Consider the following 23,113-nt stretch of genomic DNA (forward strand, 5'->3'; position numbering starts at 1 on the left):
AAAATGTTTTGAGTAAGGCATTTCAGAGCAGTGTGGCAACAAAAAACCCTATGACATGTTCCTTCTAGGTCATTCCGAATCAGCTTCCACCTACTATTTATGACTGCCAGGGATTTACACCTAATCCCATCCTGTCTTCTGAACGCTGACAAGAAGCTAACACTTCTATTAATTAAGACTCTGTTACAGTGAATCCAATGTTTTGGTCTGAAGTCATCAAAAAAAAAAAAAAGTTAACTTACAAAATACTGTTTTACTTCCCCTCCACCTCAACGAAATGGCACCAGTTTAGAAACTGAAACTCCATCCCATTGTCAAGTATTTATTGAACCCAGGAAGAAGTTCCAGAAGCATGAAAAGTACTTTAAAAGCAGTGTAAAGAGTTCTGGACTTAGTGGGGTGGACGTGTGGAGGCTGGCTGGTCTAGGGCAGGCCTGGCGTACTTTGCCCATGTCGGGTAATGAGCTTTGCCCCAGTCTGTGTTTGCTTGTGTCAAGGCTACTAAGAACTGCAGGCCCTACAAGTCTCCCCACTCAGGCAGCCTGTTCTGACAAACGGAGTCTGGTCACAGCACATCCAGTGTGTGATGAAATACTTGCTCTGGGTTGTCACCAAGGAGCTGGTGACAGAAGGAAAGAGAAAATCCTGATCTGTCCCACCTAGACACCTGCATGTGACGATTTATCAGGCATAGAAAGTCCTGTTTCAACACCAACTGTTTGAGAGAACAACAATGTAATACAACTGTGTAGTAAAATATAGTATTTATGTGAACACCAAATAAAAATCAAGTTTTTATGGGGCAACAACCACACAGAAGAGTGAAGATTAAAGGGTTGGTTATGAAAAGAAGACCCAGGAGGAAAGATGAAGGAGTCATCAGATGAAGGAGTTGCTGAAGATGAGAGAACTGGGTGATGTGGATCAATTAAATCCTATTTCTTCTTGTCTGTTCTGAGTGAAGAAGGGAAAATATGAGAGTGAAGATCCTTGACACATTGGTACAGATATACTTAAAGGATACTAAGTCACATATCTGTAGGACACATCGTGGTAGAACCAAAAAAAATCATGGAGGTCATTTAGTCGACGTGCTGATTGTACCAACACTTCACAGGCTCATAACCCCAAGGGTCCCATGAATTAAAAGCATTCCTCTAGGGGCCTCCCTGAGGGTGCAGGCGGTTGAGTGTGGCACTGTAAAGCTGTCTTCAGCCTCTGCAGCGCAGGTTCAATCCCGGCCAGCTGGGGAGATGCCCACAGACCTCTCCTGTCGCACCTGCTGCATCCCTCAGCAGTGTATTTCATCAGTATGCCTGTTCTGTTCCCTGCTCTGTCTCTGGTGAATCCTCTCACCCCCCTGCACCTCTGGCCTGTACCCTGGTTCTTGTATGCATAAATAAATACATCTTAAAAAAAGAAAAGCATTCTTCTAATTGTATGAAAAAATATGTTGAGAGTTTTGACCAACTGGTCTCCATTTCTGTTTAGGAAAAAACATGATAAAATTTGTTTAAACTACTTTGGGCAAGTTAAGTCAGAGCTAGACCAATGTCTGTGCAGGCAGCATTACAACTAAGTTACAGAAGAAAACAGGAATGATGCCTTCCCCATGGCTCTAGTAACCTAACCATTAGCCACCATCAAAAGAACCACAATGCTGTGCTGCTTAGAAACAGAACACTGGAGCATATGGAAATGCTCTGGCCTATTTCAGAGTAGCACCCACTAGCGACTGTGTGGCTACTGGCATGTGCTCCAAATGAAATGCTGTGGAGTGATGGATCGTGGCTCGGTAGGGCTCAATGAAAACAATCTCATTCAGCTCAAAACCATTACAAAGCAGTTCAAGTTTCCACTACCTCATGCCTCTCGCCCTTTCTAAAGTACAGCTGGGGGTTCCTGAATCACCTTGCTAGGAAGAGAGGACAGCACACTTGTCTTCCTCCAGGGACGCAGAAGCACTCTGCCACATTAATTTGTAGAAAAAGATTTGAGGTTCTTTTAACATAGTTTAATTTCCTGTCTGCTCTGTTCAAATCTAAACTGCCAAGAGGAATAGGGCATGACTTCTTTGTCAGGGATCCTAAATACTGCCCCAGCCTTGCAGAGATAAACCCTCGTGGCAGTGCAGGTGGCTGTGTCCAGCCCCAGGGTCAACAGCACTAGGGTCCTCTTTCAAAGACTGGTTTCACCTTTTTCCTGCATTACTCTGACTACCAGGTACCCACAGATAAAAATTAGTCATTCAATTAATTCATAATTCAAGGTCTCCAAAATCAATGGTCTGCCATCTTGTTTCAGCTCTCACTGTCAGTAAGTGTGGTTTTGTGGTCTACATGGTGCCACATTTTTCATATTTTGTTATTTTTTATTCCACCATTTAAAATGATCATGTCTGTAGTGGTGCCCAGTGTTCCTAAGCACAAGAAGGTGGGTGTGCCTTATAGAGAAACCGTGTGTTTAGACATCATTCAGGCTGAGTGGTAGTGCTGCTGGTCATGAGTTAATGTTAGTGAATCAGCAATAACATTCAATACACATAAAAGTTACACGTGCATCAACTGATGAAAATCTTTTAACACAAGGCCCATGGGATCTAACTCTGTGCTTTCTCTAGGAGCACTGGTTTCGCGTTCACTCATTCAGCACTCCTAGAGATACTATAGACTAGAACTACTGCAAATAACAAGAATCAATTGTATATATTATTCCAAACTGGATCTCTCCCCAAAACTCCACACTCATATTCCAGCTACTTTCTTGACCCTTCAGACTTTAATAAAGCAAATCTTGAACCCCTGGTAGTATTTCTGCAACCTGTTCCTCTCAAGGTTTTTACATCTTGTGTAAAGGCAACTGCACACTTTCAGGCCAGATAATCTTGGAACTGTCCTTGACTTCTCTTCACTACCTTCTGAATATATCTGGATTCTGACAGTTCCCTCCCACTTCTACCAGTCCGGCCCAACCCCTGCTATTTTTCACTTGGATTAATTCCAGAGTCTTCTGATTGGTCTCCCTCCTCCCCAGGGCTGTTTCTCCTTAACCCCGTCTGTCTAGAAGAATTCTGATAAAACTTAGATCATGTCAAGTTTGAACTCAGAATCCTCCAATGACTTCCTGCCACCCTGAGTAAAAGCCACAGTCCGACAATGACATGTGAGTCCTGCTTTGCACATACCTTGCCCATTACTTCTCTGAGATTATTTGCCATTATTCTCTTCTTTCTTGACTCCTGTTTCTCCTCCACATACTCCTGCCTCAGGGTCTTTGCATCACACTTGAAATGTTTTCCCCCTAAATGAAAGCACTTCTATCAAATCATTACCCCATTGTACCTTTTAGTGAGGATGCCCTGATCACTGCATTTAAAACTGCAACACCTCCCCACCTCCACCCCATAGGTGAGTGGATCAAGAAGATGTGGTGTATATATATATATATAGATATATATCTATATATCTATATATATATATATACAATGGAATATTACTCAGCGGTCAAAAGATATAAACTCATGCCATTTGTGGCAATATGGCTGGAGCTTGAAGGGATAATGCTAAGTGAAATAAATCACAGGGAGAAAGATAAATACCGGATGGTATCATTAATATGTGGAATGGAAAGGTACTAGACTAAAAGTGAGATAAAGGTAAGCTTAAAAACCAGCCCTTGACAGCTGACTATAGAACTGAAGCACCAAGGAGGGGAGGGGTTGAGGGAAAGGTAAGAACAAAGAGAGACGGAAGCACAGTGTTCTTTGGTGGTAGAATACTGATTAGTTGGTGCTGGGTGCACTATGGTGGTAATACCTGATGGGGATACCCCAATATTACCTCAATTAAAAATAAATAAATGAAGGACCTCCCTGGTGGCGCAAGCGGTTAAGCACTATGAGGCAGTCTGCAACCTCTGCAGCATGAGTTTGATCCCCAGCCGGCCAGAGAGAAACCCACATGGCGAAGTGGACCTCTCCTGTCTTGCCCACTGCTCCCCTCAGCAGTGTATTTCAGTCAGTCTGCCTGTTCTGTTCCCCACTCTGTCTCTGGTGAATCCTCTCACCCCCCACATCTCTGGCCTGTACTCCAGCTCTTGTATGCATAAATAAATAAATCTTTAAAAAAAAATAAAAATAAATAAATGAAATTTAAACATCAAAACAAAAATTGCAACTCACCCCACACACAGTTTTTGCTCTTTCCTGCTTTATTTTTCTCCATAGCATTCACTGCCATTTAATATGCTAATTAATACAGTTAATTATTTGCATATAGTCTGTCTCCATCCCACTCAAATGTCAGTACCTTGGGGGCGGAGATTTCTATCTGTTTGTTTTGTTTCTACTGATCTATCCCTAGTGCCCAGAACAGAAGGTAGACACTAAATAAATAATGCTTCAATGGATGACTAACATAGCATTTACCATACGTTATTCAACTGATCTGTTTCCTTCTGCCACTCATAGTACTGTCAAGATTCTGAGGTCAGACTTTCTGTCTTGTTCATATTTGTGTTCCTACCACTAAATCACTGTGCACACCTCAGGAATATAATTAATGCATGCTGAATGAATGCAAGGGGAGGAGAGGAAAAAACTTGTTAATTTTCTTGAACTTTGAGTTTTGATTCGATTAACAAGTATCTGTGGAAAGATGAATAAGACATAGTCCCAGCTCTAAGACAAGGTCCACAGCACAGTGGGAGAGACACAAATAAACATGGACCCTGATGCAAAGCGATCAGAGTCACACTAAGAAAAGAGTCTGGAAAAGAACCAGGATGGCAAAGGAGAGGATGGCTGTTGGGAAAGCAATCAAAAGAGGGAACAAATAAGTGGGGCTTTGATGGCTGAACAGGAGCTTGCCTTGCAGGCTCAGAAGGAAGAAATAGCCCCAGCTCAGCTGCTCACTGTCCAGAGTACATCTACATAGATATGCGCTTCCCAGTGTAGCCCCTTTCTTGCTCAAAAAGGCCTCCCAGGAGTCTCAATGCACAATAGATAGGAACAAACTAAACAATCTGCTCTATTTTCACAAGCTTCCTCTCCCCCTCCCAACTCAAGGAAAACTTGCTATCTGACAAGAGGATTACTTGATATCTCCACTTGCCACCATTTAGGATAGTGAGAGCAGGGGTCACAACTCTATGTGCTTCTCAGACTCATCAGTATGTGACAACTAAACAGCCCAGCTCATCAGACAGCAATGGCAAAGATATCCAGAGAAACTGCATTACTATGGGCTTGTCCAGGACACAGAGAGGTAGATATCCATTTAGAAAGTGCCAGAGCTTTTCAGCATCAGAGTCAAATATGAGAACTGTGTGATGTATATTTAATATAGACAGTCATTTCAGAACATTTAAATTGCAGCCTGACAGTAGACTTCCTGAAGAGCAGACCCCACGGCCTCAGCAGCTTTTTAGCCCAGCATCACCGGCACACCAGACTGCGGAAAAGAGGAAAGCCATCCGGGCAGGGGTAATGGACACCACAACCTGGCAGGCCTTTCCATCTACCTCTGTCTATGATTCATGGTCTTTAGAACAGACTTTTCCCGCCCTATCTTTTATGAGAAATTAGGAATAAACTGTCTCATTCATTTTTATTAGCTGTTTTTCTGATGGCTTGGACTGAACTGGAGGAAACCCCCCCACCCCAAATGCACATGCATTTGCACGAGCATCTCAATTCATAGCCCTGACTCCGGTTCTCCTTGACCGGGTCCAGGCTATTCCTGCAACTCTCACCCCACTACCCTAGATCACAGCTTACTTACTGTGCCCTTAATCTCCATCAAGCCTGCACACACCTCTTTAATGTGAGCAGAGTAATCTCTCCTGACAAGTGTACACTCTATCCAGGGACACAACCCCGCCTATGATATCCACCAGCTAAGCGGTACTGACACATCTTTTCTTCTTCGGCCACCTCCTTTCTCACCTCCTTCTAAATTTTTGTTTCTCTATTTTTTTCTGTTTTCCTCTATTCCCCTGGTCAGCTCACTTCTGCTCTCCTTTGAGTTCCTTTAAAGTGAGCCAGCTGTGACCTAACACCCATTATCATGGCAGCCCGAAAAGGCCCTGATGTATCTCCATGGTCCCTTGGAGCTGCCCCACAGTGCTTTGGGACCCAGGTCTATTTTGTTTTAGATCTGCTTTCCTCATTTGACTGGCAAGGTCATGTGGTCATTCCCCAAGACCAGCAGGAATACCAGTCATCAGCAGGCCCTCCTCTCTGTCCAGTGGATTTAGTGCTCTCATTAAGAAAAGCTTTCATGGTTTGTGGGTTGCGAATTCGCTTTGCTCTCCATTTTCCACGTCTTTTCTGACCTCTTTTTTCCCTGTTCTCAGTCACTCTCCCCACCCTGTAGGATTTTTCCCACTGAGGGCTTTTGCACAAGCAGACACCCTACCTGGAATGCTTGATGCTCCCAACTTTCCCAAGGCTGCCTCTCATCAGTGAGGACAATGCCCAAGTTTCCTCCTTGTCCCCTTCACTGTTTTAATCTCTCCTCACCCCTTCTGACTGTATTACATGCCCCCATTTCATTTTCACCCCGGCACTTATGATCCACAACAATCCTGTTCATATCTTTGCTTGCTGTCTGTCGCTCCCAACTAAAATGTAAGTTGAGCGAGGGCAGCACAGTCTTTGCCTCGCCCCAGTCCCTACAACAGCATCTGGAACAAAACACTTTAATATCCATCTGCAGAATGAATGAATGCATCCGTGTAAGTGGAAGTCTCAAGAATGTCACACATGGCTCCAAAGACATTTCTCCGGGTCCTCAGAAGAAGGAAGATGAGCCCCTGTATGAATGTCACACATTCCCTGTAGCCTTTGCTACACTCTGCATGTTTGGTACAAAGGAGCTGGGCTTCTTATTTTAGAGAAGACTTTCATTCTGGACTTTTCCCATACAGGTCAGGACTGGCCAACTGAAAAGTGAGACTTCTTCAAGGTTTGAACAAGATTCCTCCTACCACTATTTTCCTTCTGGCTGTTTCTGTCTGAACACTTGAAATGTTTTATTTGTGTCTGCACCTTACTGTTATCTCCGTGCCCCCTATATATCTATGAAAACAGAGCTGTAGCTACAATATTTCTGGTATTAGAATGTGGGAATTTGCCCAGATCACTCCCCGCCTCCCTCCACTCAGGCCTGTACCCAAATCAAACAGGTTTCAGGGGAAATCATTTCTCTTCTAACTCATTCCAATATCTCTTCATCTTTTTATTCATCCCTCAGGGGAAATGAAGGCAGCTGTGATCACGTGCCAGGCTCAGATGTTTAATACTGATGAAGTTGACATGTGGGGAAGCACATGTGCACACACACACATACTCACACACACATGCAGACACAAGCAAGTACACACACACACAGTCCTTACCAACGTAGCCTGGGGTTCCACAGGCTGTGGACATCACATCTCCTTTGCCCTCCATTTTTGACAATCCAAAGTCACTGATCATTATTTTAGACTCCTCATCTTGACTGTAGTACAACAGATTTTCAGGCTAGAACAAAAAATAAAAAAACTCTTTAGAGCTTGGTTAGTAGAGTTTGGATACTTGTGGGAGACTCCCCAGACTGTAAAAGCTCTTCATGACTTAAGAACATACTTGACCTTTAGACAATACATGCATTAAGAAAAGCAGTGTTTAATAAAGTAACATAGAGGGCCCTCACAGTATCAGGCACTTATACAGTCTTTCAATAAATGTCCCCTTTGCTAGCATTCTCTATACTTAAAAAAAATGAGCCATAATTTGAGGCAATCTAGAGATGCTACTTAAATTTGTCGTTTCTTGGGTTTGGCAGGTACTATTTTATTTTTTATAGTGACGCTCATTAACAATCTTTCCCTAGCCCAAAGGTCTCTTTCCCTGCTTGTTCTGCCCCCCTCTCCTGCCCAGGGAAAGCAGATGGGTGCCTCTGGAAAGAATGAACAGGACTGGGGAGGCCCAGCACTTTCTAGCCACATGTCCTTAAGCACTCTGAACTTCCGTGTCTATCGCAGAACACAGGTGGCGATGGCTCCGTTTGTCCCCTGAGCAGCACAAGATGGAGTGCAGACTGCAGTCAGCACGCACATAGCCAAGATCTGGTTACACTTTCTGGAGCTCTGCTTATCTGTGGTACTGGCTTGGTGTCTCCATGACAGGACTTGGGGGGCAGTTATCCTGGGGATTGAGGGGTGAGACTGTGAAGCTTCATTTGCTAATCAGAGAGTTTCATGTAAAATTAGGGACTTTTCTGGTTCCTAGCAAAGAGTGGGGCAGGGCTTATGGAGCTTAAAGACCAAGGATGCTACAGAATTTATCTGATAAGTTGCTTCAATTGATGAAATTGTTACTCGGAAGATACTATCAGGGACTGACGCATCTGCTGTGGTCCAGTAGCAATGTCACCTCATCAGCAATATCCTGACAATTTACTGAATGAAGCAGTAATCATGTCTCTCAATTACACGAAACCTTGAAGGACAACAGGGGGCACCCGAATTGAGAAACTCATTTTCCTATATCATTTTCTGTCTGGCTCTCCCCTAACCCAACACCAGGAATAAAGCAATATTTTCTCTTGTCAGTGGTTTGTGGTAAATTTCTGGTCCCCAAGCTTTGAATTTTAGGAATGATTTTTACTCAGAGTGACTAGACTCAAGTAAAAAGTGGTTGCTGGCCTAGTGGTGCAGCACAGTTGCCCGGGGGGACTAATACATGGTGGGGGATGCTGTTCTTCAGTGGATTTGGAACTGGCTCAGGCCTCTGGATGTTAGATTCTGAAGTGCAACTACTGCTGAGAGGAAGTTCTGAGACCCGATTAAGACTCTTTCCTTGACCTAACTTTAGTCTGGCTCTTCTGCCCTCTTTTCTTTTTTAAAAAGATTTATTTATGTATACAAGAACTGGGGTATAGGCCAGAGGTGTGGGGGGTAAGAGGATTCACCAGAGACAGAGTGGGGAGCAGAAGAAGCAGATCTACTGAAATACACTGCTGAGGGGAGCAGTGGGAGAGACAGGAGAGGTCTGCTGCACCATGTGGGTAGCTCCCTGGCCAGGGATCGAACTCATGCTGCAGTGGTTGCCAATAACTTCATAGTGCTGAGATTTAAACCCCTGCACCACCACAGAGACCCCTTCTGGCCTCTTTTCAATGAGGCCTCCATCTTGGCCTTGCGTGTCCCTCCTCCCTTGCTAGGCCTGCATGGTGAGGTCACAGCACATATCCTGCTAAATTAGCTTACAGACAATCCCTCACTCTCACAGCTGGTCAAGTTTCTTCATCCCCCACCTCTGATGTTATTAAAAGAAAATTATTCAGATACTTGTTAAACATAGGGAAGAAGACACTATTCAGGGGGCCCACTGCAGTGGGTAGAGAGACTGGGCTCAATTCTGAACACAAAGACACATGGAGATTTATAGTTCAGTGCAGAAGCGGGGGTTGGGGGGTTGGGGGGGTAGGCAGTGGATAGAAAATGACTAAGAAGAGACACTCAGGGTAAGGGGATTTCTGGGAATACTGATTTGACACATATTTTGCCAGGGTGCTCAGATACGGAAGACAGGGGATAAGGGATCTGATGAAGTATCACCTCCAGATGGAGATGAAAACAAGCTGATGTCAACCAAATTACCAGACACTTCTGTGACAAGAACGAGCGTGCTGACCCTACCCTATTCCCCTTTCATGTCCTATAATGCCAGCTAAATACCCGACGCCTCTGCTAGTAATGAGGACAGTAGCCTTTCAGACTCTAGTTTGCCACCCTCCTCATTTGTTGACAAATAAACTACTTCCCTTCTCCTCAAAACCCTTGAGGTTGGTTAACTCCGGTATGAGATGGAGACCTCCAGTTGGCAGTAGCAGGGTGAAGGAGGTGGGGTGGCCAAGGGGAACTTGCAATTCTGCCTGGAGTCCTATGAGTTCAAGGAATGATTATAAATTATTTTTCTACAGTTTATGACAACTTTGTGAGATAATTGGTGGCCAATGTTAAATTGGAATGTCAACCCCAATCCTTTAGAAGTTCACATAAGGTTTTAAAAGATCCAAATCAACATTTCCTGTAAAATTAATGTTATATATAATCCTAACCTAGTATTTTCAACTGGGGGCATTTTGCCATTACCCTCCCCCAACCCCCCAGGAATACTGGGCAATGCTGAAATAGTTTTGGCTGTCACAACTCTGGGGGAGGTACTCACATCTAGTGAGCAGAGGCTAGGGAGGCCACTAAATAGTCTACAATGCACAGTGCAGTCCCCACAACAAAGAATGTTGCAATTCCCAATGTCAATGTTGAGAGAAGCTTTGTCTTAACTTAAGGGACAATCATGGACATTTCCAGTCAAGAGCCCATGTTTCACAAACAGGACACGTGAGTGTCTCCTGTGGCATCCTGGGGCAAGAAGCCATAGAATACCTCTCTGGACAGAAAAGGGGCTATACTCATATAGCTGGACAGTGTCCCAGGCTGAGCCCTAATCAAAATGAATGTGATCTTGTTCTCCATTGCTCTGGCCTAAATTGCTGTTTCTTTTCACTTTCTTACACGTTTATGAAAATTCAATATCCCAACCCCAACTTCCTCCACATAGATCAAAATCCTCTGTGTTCTGAAAAGAGATTACAAAAAGGTCCTAAAATGGCAATGTTCTTTGTGCAATTATTAGGTTGGGAATGTTAAAGTTCTATAGGCTGGGAGCTCCAAGTACTTCTCCAAAAGCATTATGTGGGAGGAAAATACAATATCTCCCACACAGACAATCCACCGTGCTATGAGGAAAATAAATACTACCCCTGTAGGAAATGGCTTATCTGCTTGGAAATTATTTCTAATAAGTACAGAGAACCAGCCCTTCACATCACATCTCCTCAGTTACTGCATTATTACCTTGCTTAGAGAGTTGCCTGCATGTTCTGAAAGGAAACGTGCTTGGCATTTGGAGAGGACACAGAGAGCCTCTGAAGGACCTCTAAGTCCTGGAGATCAGCGAATTCTGCTCACAGCCCAAAGACAAAGGCCTGTGGACTCCATCAACATTGCCAAACAGCTCTCCACTAGACACACTAAGAGCCTGCCCCCCTGGCGGTTCTCCAAGGATGGTTCCCAGGCAACACCAGCAACATTGGCCAGCGCTTAGAAATGCAAGTTCCTGGGCCCCACTGCAGACCTACAGAATCAGAACCTCTGGGTAGGTCAGTAGTCCATCTCTTTACAAGTTTTCCAGACAATTCTGATGTATTCTGACAATTGTAGAATTCTGACAATTCTAACTTTTGGGAGCGCTATCCTAATCAATGGAAATGGCAATTTGGAGAGAAAAAGGGAAAACTTTGCAGTCAGTCCTTGTAAAAGGAGAAGTCCTTATGAAAGAAAAAGTGCCACCTCTGTGTACCTTTGTACCACTACCAGATTGCGGGCAGAGGCTGAAATCCTGTTTTCATGAATGTTTATTGTGATTTAATCTCTGAATTGATTTAGATTTCCAATAATCATGAACTGCATAGCCTCAGTATGTTATAATCCCTGTGTTTATGATACAAGCGGTGGATATGTGTGCTGGGGAGAAATTTCTATCTTGATTGGCGTAGGGAGATTGGGGGATGGATGTGGAATTGCTGTAGAATGAAGCAACATGAAAACCATGAATCTGGCCTCCCTGGTGGTGCAAAGGATTAAGCACAGCACTAAGAAGCTGTCCGCAGCCTCTGCAGCATAAGTTCGATCCCTGGCCAGCTAGGGAGAAACCCACATGGTGAAGTGGACCTCTCCTGTCTCGCCTGCTGCTCCCCTCAGCAGTGTGTTTCAGTCAGTCTGCCTGTTCTGTTCCCCACTCTGTCTCTGGTGGATCCTTTCACCCCCCACACCTCTGACCTGTACCCCAGTTCTTGTATGCATAAATAAATAAATCTTTAAAAAAATAAATAAAACCATGAATCAACAGGGTTGCTTTCCTCTGCTTCTCAGGTAGACATGTTCACTGTCTCCCCTTTGGTCTGTATGTTTGAGAACAGCCTTTTGGTACCTATATAGACACAGGGAGGAATGGAATGCCAAGGTGCCCAAGTAAGAGTCCACCCCTTCAGTGATGATGGGTAAAGGGCGACAAGAATGTACAGGACGTTGTATAAGGCTGTAGTTACAGGTCAGTTATCTTTCTCTTTAACCTTTTATTTCCCTTTGCTCTCATTTCACACCCTTTACCTACCAACCCCTTTCTTTCACAGAGTGTTGTGCTGACACATAGCTGGAATTGGAGAGGCCTGAGAAGAACAGCACTGGGGAAAGGGTCTTCATTGCCTGCATGTCTTGAACAAAATTACCTTTAAGACAGATTTGAAGCAATACCCCACCCACCTCCCTATGACGTTTTGGCCTATAATGTCATAAAATCTTCCAAACAATGGCTAGTCCCATTGATCTACATCTTCATTCAAGCTACTTCTGGGTTTCCCAAAGAACCCAGCAACTAAAAGTACACAAATGCCCACATTCTGTTCCACCCACATCTACCACCTCCATGCCTCCTCTGGAGCCCATCCTCTTAGACAAGTGCATTGTGGGTTGGAGAACACCTGAGGAATGTAACTAAGTGACAGTCTTACCTTGAGGTCCCTGTGGACAATGCCCATTCTATGCAAATAGTAGACGGCATCCAAGACCTGGCGGATCAGAGTGCTGGCATCTTTCTCTGTGTAAAATCCCTTCTCCACTATCCGATCAAACAGCTCTCCACCAGATACACTATTTTAAAAAAAAGAACAAATTTAAAGTTTGAGAAGACCTGTTGAATTCTTCAAGGAAAACCATTAGTAAGAGTTTTCAATATTATAAAAGGTACAAATTTTATTGCAAGCATTTTCAGATTTAGTTTTCTTTCCACCTGTTCCCCAGAAGTTATAGAAGGGAATTGTTTCTATATCAAGAGAATACAGATGTAGAAAATGAAATAAAGGGGGGAAAAAAGAACCAGGATCCACAGACTAGCCAAATCTATGAGGTATTTCTTGGCCTCTACCTTCATTCTGCTATGACAACATAAAGTCAAATAACCTTCCAGAACATCAGCATTATCGACAATAGAAAGATGAGGCTGGATAAGATGTCTCTTTTGCATGAGGGAATATTCTTAAAGGATTGGAGGGGTGGGTAGTAGGGTGTAGGTAAAGCACTGAGTAGTCAACAAGATATGTGAGTTCTTATCTAAGCTCTGTTCCCAATATTCTAAATGTATGAGCAGCCCTTGATTCTTTAGACTTTTAGATTCTTCAGTCTTTTTAATCTATAAAATGAGTGATGAGTGAGCTAATCTAGTCAACTATTTCCAACAGAGGGTAGGAATATGCCCTTGCAGGCAACAGAACCTGAAACTCACATGTGACTTAGAAAAGAAGTATTATTACATACTCTATCACGTTGCTTTGCTTTGGGTTTTGGTGACAATAATTAATTTGTTTTGAATTTCATATTTATTAAACATTCTTCGTGTGTTTATGGAAACAGGGCCTAAGATAGCAATGGTCAAAAAACCTTGGTGGACAAACTTCCTCAACCCTTTCAGCTCTGATGTTTTGTGTTGCTGTGTGTTCAATAAAGCAACAGAACTGCATGACCCTTAATAGAAACAATTCAACTAATACTTTAACTTTCAAATTTGTAGAGATAGTTCTCTAAGAAAAACAAGGAGTTCTTTCAAATAATTATACCACCTTAGAAATTAGCTTCAAGGAGTATATTAACACTATGTTTTATTTATAAAAGAGAAACAAAATTTCCAAAAGCATAATGAAAAAAGAAATAAACTTGAAATATTAAAATCATAAAATAGTCTCATAAACAACATTATAGTTTTAATAGATACAGTTAGAGACATGCCCCTGCAGCAACATGCTTACAAAGCTATGATTCATTTTCTGCAAGTCATGGCAATTAATGTGCAATAACTGATCCACTGAAACCTTCTTTAAAAAAAAAAACTAATAAAGAAAACACAATTGCAGTTATAAAAGGCCTATGTGCTAGAATCTCTTCCATTACCTTGTCATTCCAAGCTACATTATACTTGGATAATGTCTATTTCCAAAGCAACCCAACCAGTCTAGGTAAGAAAAGAAAGGCACTCAGGAGAAATACAAGCATTCCAAGACTGAAAAGAAATGTCAACAACAGGGGAGAAACTATATTTTGATAATTATATTGTCTTAATGATCCATTCTAAGATAACCAAAATCCCAAGACATCTCTCAGCAACTGATGCCAATTTCTCACCAGTCTTAATTTTGCTAGAACCTCCTTCCAATGAGTTTCAATGTATACACATGTCAGAGCTTGAGGGTGTACTCTAAGAGATACAGTGCTGCCTGGGGCAAGGTGAACCCTGGGTGCATCCACTTGATGTAATCAATCATTCGACATTTACTGGGAGTCCATATATGCCAGCTTCTTATTTCCTCCCTCCTTTTCTGTATTGAGGTAGGAAATAAATACTCCTTCTCCTAAGGACAGACTCTTATTAGCCTAGAGGAATCAGTGCCAGTCAGAGTGTCCTTCCACAAACTCTACCATTGGCCCACCTTCCAATAATGACACCCTTACTAGCATTCTGATGGTTTTTTTTTAATATTTATTTATTTACTCATATAAGAACTGGGGTGGGCCTCCCTGGTGGCACAGGCAATTGAGCGCCATACTGTGAGGCTGTCCGCAGCCTCTGCAGCGTGGGTTTGATCCCAGCCAGCCGGCGAGAACCCCACATGGCGAAGCAGACCTCTCCTGTCTCACTCACTGCTCCCGTCAGCAGTGTGTTTCATCAGTCTGCCTGTTCTGTTCCCTGCTCTGTCTCTGGTGAATCCTCTCACCCTCCCATGCATCTGTACTGTACCCCGGTTCTTGTATAAATAAATCTTTAAAAAAAGAACTGGGGTACAGGCCAGAGTGTGGGGGGTGAGAAGATTCACCAGAGACAGAGTGGGGAACAGAATAGGCCGACTGACTGAAATACACTTCTGAGGGGAGCAGTGGGCGAGCCAGGAGAGGTCTGCTGCTCCATGTAAGGTATCTCCCTGGCCAGCGGGGATCGAACTCGTGCTGCAGAGGCTGAGGATGGCTTCACTGTGCTGTGCTTAACCCCTTGCGCCACCAGGGAGGGCCCCATTATGATGTTTTCATACCTGGTCTGTCCACTACTCACATCCTCTATTCTGCAGGCTGCTGGGGGACCTCAGGCAATTGCAATTAAAGTAGCAGTAAATGGAGATCCCTCCTCTCTCCTTTTCTGTATTGAGGTAGGAAATAAATGCTCCTTCTCCTAGGGACAGACTCTTATTAGCCCAGAGGAATCAGTGCAAGCAAACCCTTGTTAAACTAACCCTTATCTTACTAGACACTTCCTTACAATTTAATACCCCTAGATCAAACCCTTTGTCTTGTCAATTCTTCACAAATTTATTGTTTCTTTGTCTAAAAGGTATAAAAACTCCCTGTTCTGGTTACTTTCGGGTCTTTAATCTCTTTCGAAAGCTCTTCTGTACATGTAAAACTTGAATGCAAGTTGTGTATTTCTCCTGTTAATCTCTGTGTCAACCTAATTTCAAACCTAGCCAGAGACCCTACAAGAGTCAGGGAAAACTTCTTTCTCCCCTGCCGCACAGTGTTGTTAATTTTAGAGAGAGCAGACTGAGAAATATTAGCAGTGGTGCTAGGTAATAAAAAAGCAGCATCACAGCAAATAAACCCTGAAATTCACAAAGGCTGGCATATAACTATGCAGCAACAGTGGAAAATACCCTGTGACATGGCTACAAGAGCAAGAGCAAGTCTGGTTATACATGTTTGTTTTCTACAAGCCATGTCCTCTATTACATTTAGTCCTAAGGGGAAGGGTCTCTTGAAACATACAAGCTGCGATTAACAGAAGCTACCAACAGCATTTTTCAATGATGAAGCCACAAATTCTAGAGGCAGATGTTTCTTTTTTTTTTCTCCAAGCCTGGAGGAAAAAAGAGTTTATCTTCTCAGTATTTTCCTCAATCAAGTTCCAATTTGGCAGCTCTCAAGATTCCCTCCGCTGCAAGGAATAATCACACACCTCCCAGGCCCTTACTCTCAATTTTCGTGCCTTCATTTGGCTTTGCTTTCCCATATTTCCCCATATCATTTCCCTGCTCCTGGGGGGCCTATCTCACCCACTTTGGGAAGATTAAGGGTACATTTCATGTAACCTCTGCCCTCTATTTTCCTGCTTCAAAAATCCTACTTTAATAAAAATATCTTTATTCTTAGAATTCAGATTTACAATATCTTGCAGGTTTCCTGTCTAGAAATTTCACACGTCTAAATTTCCAAAATACAAACCCATGCCTCTCCAGTTTGTGGGAGCACATCAATTTAACCCCTTGTCTTCCATGACACTTTGCTTCTCAATATCTGGCATTAACAAACTGAATTACATGGGCCTCCCCTGGTGGGGCAGGTGGTTGAGCACAGAGCTGTGAAGCTGCAGGCAGCCTCTGCAGTGCTGGTTAGATCCCCGCCGGCTGGTGAGGATCCCATGTGGCGAGCAGACCTCTCCTGTCTCGCCCACTGCTCCCCTCAGCAGTGTATTTCAGTCAATCTGCCTGTTCTGTTCCCCACTCTGTCTCTGGTGAATCCTCTCACTCCCCCCCACACCTCTGGCCTGTACCCCAGTTCTTGCATTAAAAAAAAAACCAAACTGAATTACATTCCACTCCCACCTGATCACCCCATCACATTTCATAGGTTGACATCCTAACCCCAGTACCTCAGAATGTGAATATTTGGAATGGAAACCTTTAAAGATGTAAGTAAGGCTAAGGATATCATCATTCAATAAGACTGGTGTCTTTACAAGAGAGAGAGTGACACCAGGGATGCAAACAGAGAGAGAGACACAGTGAGGAGGCTGCGATTTACAAGCCAAGAAGACAGGCCTCGGGAGAAACCGAACTTGCTGACACCATGATCTTTGACTTCCAGCTCCAGAATTGTGAGAAAATAATCTCGATTGTGAGTTACCTGCTCTGTGGAACTTGTTATGGCAGCCCTAGCAAACTAACACACTGGGGACATACTATATCTTCCATACTCATGCAGCTTATCTTTGGATGTATATTCTCTTAACACATTTTTTTAAGAGTTCATTGACAAGCAAAACATTTTTGCTACTTTATTTGCATTCTACTTTTTTCTTTTTCACCAAATCATGAAATCTCCTCTCAAGCCAGTCATATGTTGCCCCTGTTTCCAAGGGGCCATAGTCCAGTAGGGGAATTAACATGCATACAAGTAGAATACAGTGTAAATGGTTCTGATGTGTGTGGGGTGGTATGAACCCAGCTGTCTTAAGGGAGTATTTAGTCATGTTAAAAGAGCCCAGCAGGGAGTGCAAACTGGCCCAACCACTATGAAAAGCTGTTTGGAGGTTCCTCAAACTGCTAAAAATGGAGCTTCCATATGATCCAGCAATTCCACTCCTAGGTATCTACCCAAAAACATTAATTCAAAAGGACACCTGCACCCCTATGTTTATTGCAGCACTATTTACAATAGGTAAGCTATGGAAACAACCCAAATGCCCAAAAATAGATTACTGGATCAAGAAAACGTGGTATATATACACAATGGAATATTACTCAGCAATCAAAAAAGACAAACTCATGCCATTTGCAGCAACATGGATGGAGCTAAAAAGGATCATGCTCAGTGAAATAAGCCAGAAAGAAAAAGAAAAATACCAGATGGTTTCACTTTTAGGAGAAATGCAGGGGAACCAAGTAAGGGATCAGGAAAATAAAAGTAATAAAGTAAATATCAAAATCAATAGGCATCTCTAAACTAGAGACATTCTATAGGGAGGGAATGGGGAGTAGGATCAAAACAGGGGTGGGAAAAGCACAAAGAACTATGGTGATGGTACATGGGTAAAGGGTGAACTGGTGGTAGGAATATCACAGGAACTATAATGGAGATGAGAAAGCGTACATTGCACAAAAATGAAGAATGATGTAAAAAATATACAAAATTAAAAAAATAGAAATAAAATTGATTTGCTGTTTCCATAAAAAAAAAAAAAGTCCAGCACGCCAACCCCCATAATTTGAATTTCTCAAAAGGATGTTTTTTTTGTGAACTTCCTTCAGGGAAATACAGTCAATGAAAGAAGGTCCTGTAAGCACCTTCTCTGTGCCTGCCTCCCAGCAGGGAGTGGTTAGTCTGTATTTGAGAAGCCATGAAAGCAGCTCTCAGTTGTCATAGTGGAAAGTCCCAGTGACTAAGCCTTGCCAAACTGACCCCAGCTGGAGAATCCTGTGGCATCATAAAAGAGAAATCAGCAGTTAGAGAAGGTTCTAGAAGGAGAGGTCTTTATTGCTTGCGTGTCTAGTGTGGCACTCACTGAACTGCAGAAAAATGTTAGCTGATTCCTGCAGGAAGGAGAGATTTAGGAATTAGCTCCTAGTGGGGAGATCTGAGATTTAGTAGTTTGAGTTTTACCTTTATAGGTAATAGCAAATACCAAATGCATCTTCGATGACAAAAACACTGCAAAGCTGATTAGAAGTTTAGAATGCCATCTGAGTTGGGTCCATAGGACATATATTTAACAAAGCTGCTATCCTTGATTCATCTTTTTCTAGAAGAAAGTTCTTTCTCAGACTGTCCTTTCTGATATTTGGAAAAATAAAAAACACTGACAAAAATCCATATACAGCAAAACTAAAAACCCACAAAAAAATGTGTTAGGTAGAGACAGTTTTTCTTTCATGCTACCAGAATAATTTAATTATTTCCTCTTCAGTACATACTCTCTCTAGTATTTAAGGTTAGGAGTGTGTGTGTGTGTATTTGGAAACAATGATTGAGCTTCGGTTCATCTGGGTCTATGGAACAGCAGGCCCCACTCAACGAGCCAGGCCAGAATGCGCACCTTTGGGTCCCACAGGTGACATGGCCCTCAGCAGCAGGGGCCACCCAGTCTATCCACTGACAGACAACGAAGTGTCATGGGCACAGAAGTGAGAGCCTCAAGCCTGGAACTTGACCTTTGGTTTTAATGATCACCTTTCTTTGTTGCCAGTGTCTTTTCAAATATACCTTTCCACTTCACACAAGGAAAAATGGCTATAAAATAAAAGCAAACCAAACAAGAAGCAGAGTAAGTGTTGGTTAGCACGTGGCGTCGTTGGAACCCACATACATTTCTGGCGAAAATGTAAAATGGTGTAGCCACTCCGGGGAACACAGTTTGGCGGTTCCTCAAAAATTAAACATAGAGTTATAATATGACCCAGCAATTTCATTCCTAGGTTAATTGAAAACATACGGTTATATAAAAAAAAAAAACTTGTACATGAATTTCATGGCAGAATTATTCATAATAGCCAAAAAGTGGAAACAACCCAAATGCCCATCAATTGATGGCGGGATAAACAACATGTGTTTTATCTATATCTATATGCTTATAACTCATACAAGGATTATTATTCAGTCATAAAAAGGAATGCAGTACTGATACACGCTGCAATGTTACAAACATATGGAAAACATTATTCTAAGGGAAAGAAATAAGACACGAAAGGCCATGCAATGTATGATCCTGTTGTATAAAAAGTCCAGGAGAAAACACTAGAGACACAAAGTAGATTAACAGTAGCTACAGGCTGGGGGAGGATGCAATGGGGAGTTCACAATGTGGGGCGGCCATAAATGAGCATCCAGTTTATTTTAGATGAAAGTAGTCTGGAAGCATATAGTGGAGATTGTATACTTGTAAATATACTGAAAAACACTCACTTATATACCTCAAATGGGTATTTTTATGGTACATGGATTATATGCCACTTGTTTAAAAAATGTGCTCTTCTTTTTTCAGACCCATTATTTATTTATTTAAAGATTTATTTTATTTATACAAGAATCGGGGTATAGGCTAGAGGCGTGGGAGGGTGAGAGGACCCACCAGAGACAGAGTGGGGAACAGAACAGGCAGACTGATGAAATACACTGCTGAGGGGAGCAGCGGGCGAGACAGGAGAGGTCTGCTCGCTGTGTGGGTTGCTCCGAGACCGGCAGGGTTCAAACTGGTGCTGCAGAGGCTGCGTCAGCTTCACAGCGCTGCACTTAACCGCCTACGCTACCAGGGAGGCCCCAGATCCATTATTTTATATGCAAGATGCAATTTGCGTATATGCAAATAGGATTATAACAAGAGGAGAAAAAGCCTAGTGTTTGGTCTTGCCCATTTAAAAGCCATTTTCCCCTCTTTGTCTGGGTTTTTCATTTCCATCTTCTTCATATCTTTTCTTTCTCCTCTTTTTGAAGCAATACAATGATCTCTCTTTGGAGCTACCATTTGCTTTTTCAGACAGTTCTTGACAGCCTGCACATATTTATACTTATTTAACCCGTACCCCCTACTCCCTCTCCAGCTCTAAGACAGGTTCTTCTCTTGAGGAATGAAGTAGAACAAGGCCCTTTGTCAAGGGTGGCATGCTTAGACAACCTCTGGGAATAGATCACTTAACAAAGGGAGGTGGAGCTATTTCCTCTGGAAACAGCTTTTAGATAGTTTTATCTTCAAGGTTTGGATTATGTGACCTCAAATAACTGCTAAATGGCACTTCACTCACTCATATGAATGTGAGTTTTTTCTTGTTCCTATCAATAGATCCCTTCAGTTAAGAATTTAATTGCCTCATGAAACTGAGAGTGATTTACTTCAAAATATATCAGGTACTTTTTTTCTAAAGGGAGTGTGCTATTAGGGTGATGAAAACATGTCCTAAAACCAGACTGAGGGGATGGTTTGTAAATTTACTAAAAATCATTGAATTGTACACTTAAAGTGAGTGAATTTTATGATACATAAATTAAATTTCAATAAAGCTGTCTAAAAACTGAAAATAAATAAATCAGCGGGGTAGAAAAGATGGAGTGGGTGGAGGTAGAGAGAAAGCAACATGGAGCTGAGGTTGACAATGGGAGAACTGCAGGACCAAAGGCAAATGTAGTGGCTCCTGAAGTCTGGTGCCTAGTGCCCCAACCCCGTCAGGGCACCCTGGGCGCACAAGTGGTGGCTGATAAAGACTATTGACTAAATCTCTCCAAGGCACTTCCCTTAGCATAAGAACACTGCTTGGAAAGAGTGTGAAGATTCCTCAAAAGACTAAATATGGATTTATTATATGACCCAGCAATTCTACTCCTAGGTATCACCCAAAGAACATAAAAACACTAGTTTGCAAGGAAACCTACACTCCTATGTTTACAGTAGCACTATTTACAATATCCAAGATAAGGAAACAACCTAAATGCTCCAGAACAGATGAGTGGATCAAGAAGATGTGGTGTATCTACACAGTGAAATATTACTCAGCGATAAAGAAGACAAACTGTTATTTGCAGCAACATGGATGGAACTGGAGGGGATTATTCTAAGGAAAGGGAGCCAGAAGGAGAAAGATAAATATTGGATAGTTTTACTTACATGTGGAATACAGAGAAACCAAACAAAGGATCAGACAAAGACAAACTGTAAGACTGACCCTTGAAAGCAGACTGTAGATCTGAGACCTTCAGGAAGGGAGAGAGAGGGTAGAGAGTATGGAGGGGTGGGGTGTGAGGAGCGTGCCAGAGTGGTAGAGGACTGTGGGTACATTGGTGGTGGGAAAACTGTTGTGACCACACCTGAGGGGAGAAATCCTATATTGTGAATTTACAAACAAGGATGGTTAAAAACAAAACAGCACGACTTGCCCAAAGTAGTTCCTCTGTCCCTAGGGACAGCTCACATCCAAAGACCAGATAATGAGAGGATGTAACGCCCACCCTCACTCCAATGTTTCAAGGCAGGAAAAATCCCTGAAGGGCCATCCCGACCCCAGAGAGTCCTGAATTGGCTGAAGGCTTTGTCAAATCCACTATATAGGCCACCACTTTCCTCTGCCTTGATGCTGATCCCAAACTTACCTGCACCCACCCTGCTGCTTTGGAGACCTTTAGGACAGATGCTTATTATATATCCGATGTTTATAAATGGTTAGAAATGTAAATACTAAGAAGGGTCAAACCTGAAAGTATCTCAAAATGTAGTACCACAAATTCTAAGAAAAATTTATCTGGTGTTTCATAGACCCTGGAGCCAATAATAAATTTGTTATTTCATGAATTCTAAGTCAAAAATCCAACTCATCATTTATTGATGCTTTCCTTTTTCTTTTATAAGAACTGGAGATACATTTACCCATCTGTTTAGATGGATTTGTTGAACTAAGAAGGTCTCTTTCCCCCCTGACTATCCAATAGTTCCAAGAGTGTGTGGTCTCTGCCAAGCATGAAGAAAGGAAAACAAGGAAATCTGAGAGTAATGAGACTCTCAGAAAAGCAAAGAGATGCCAGGAAATTCTGTACCCACACTTGAGTTTAGAGTCCATTTGTTTCCTACATTTAATATAATTGTACCCTCTGCTAGAAAGCCTGCAGGCAGGAGGATAATAAGATTTCAGTGATTATTTAAAGTCACTGATACTGTAGCATTTTAGACAGCATTCCACATATTCCATGTGCTACAATCAAAAAGATATCTGGAAAATCCCCTTGCCTAAGGGACTCCAGGAGCCACCAATTATCTAAAAATGCTCTGCTTAAAAAAAAATCCCAAATCTTATTATAAGTCTCTGGTTATCTTAGCATTATTACTGCCCAATGGCAATATCATTACAATATCCAAGATATGGAAACAACCTAAATGCCCCAGAACAGATGAGTGGATCATGAATAACATGAATGCTGGTATTATACTAAAATTCCTCAGCCAGAGAAATGTACACTATTGATTTTCTTATGCTAGGTTCAACTCATGGACCAAGTACCATGTGTTGGTATGCTCCAAAGTCCTATAATATGTTTCAAACTGCCTTGGCTTATTTATTTGGGCTTTCCAGTCTCTTAGTGTCTCCATTTGTAAGCATACCTATCTTCATCAATCTCTCCTGCCTACCATTCTGGTTCCTTCTCCTGCTTCTGATCTTGTCTCTCCCAATTGACATGGTACCTCCATAAAGGCAACATTTACTCACAA

At 42.4% G+C, this 23,113-nt stretch overlaps 1 protein-coding gene across 3 annotated transcripts in view; it reads right to left on the reverse strand.

Annotated features, from left to right (window-relative positions):
* Positions 1–23,113, reverse strand: part of CAMK1D (calcium/calmodulin dependent protein kinase ID) — a gene marked incomplete at its 3' end in the record, with an annotated part of 347,164 nt that overhangs the window by 35,621 nt on the left and 288,430 nt on the right. For all 3 annotated transcript variants that reach the window (XM_084254292.1, XM_084254294.1, XM_084254293.1), the window contains 2 exons: positions 12,624–12,762; positions 7,399–7,525 (listed from right to left, as the gene is read on the reverse strand). In XM_084254292.1, coding sequence (XP_084110418.1) covers positions 7,399–7,525; positions 12,624–12,762 — 266 coding nt within the window. The remainder of the gene's footprint in view (positions 1–7,398; positions 7,526–12,623; positions 12,763–23,113) is intronic.

Source organism: Talpa europaea (genome assembly GCF_964194135.1).
Source record: "Talpa europaea genome assembly, chromosome: 14".
Lineage (NCBI taxonomy): Eukaryota > Metazoa > Chordata > Mammalia > Eulipotyphla > Talpidae > Talpa > Talpa europaea.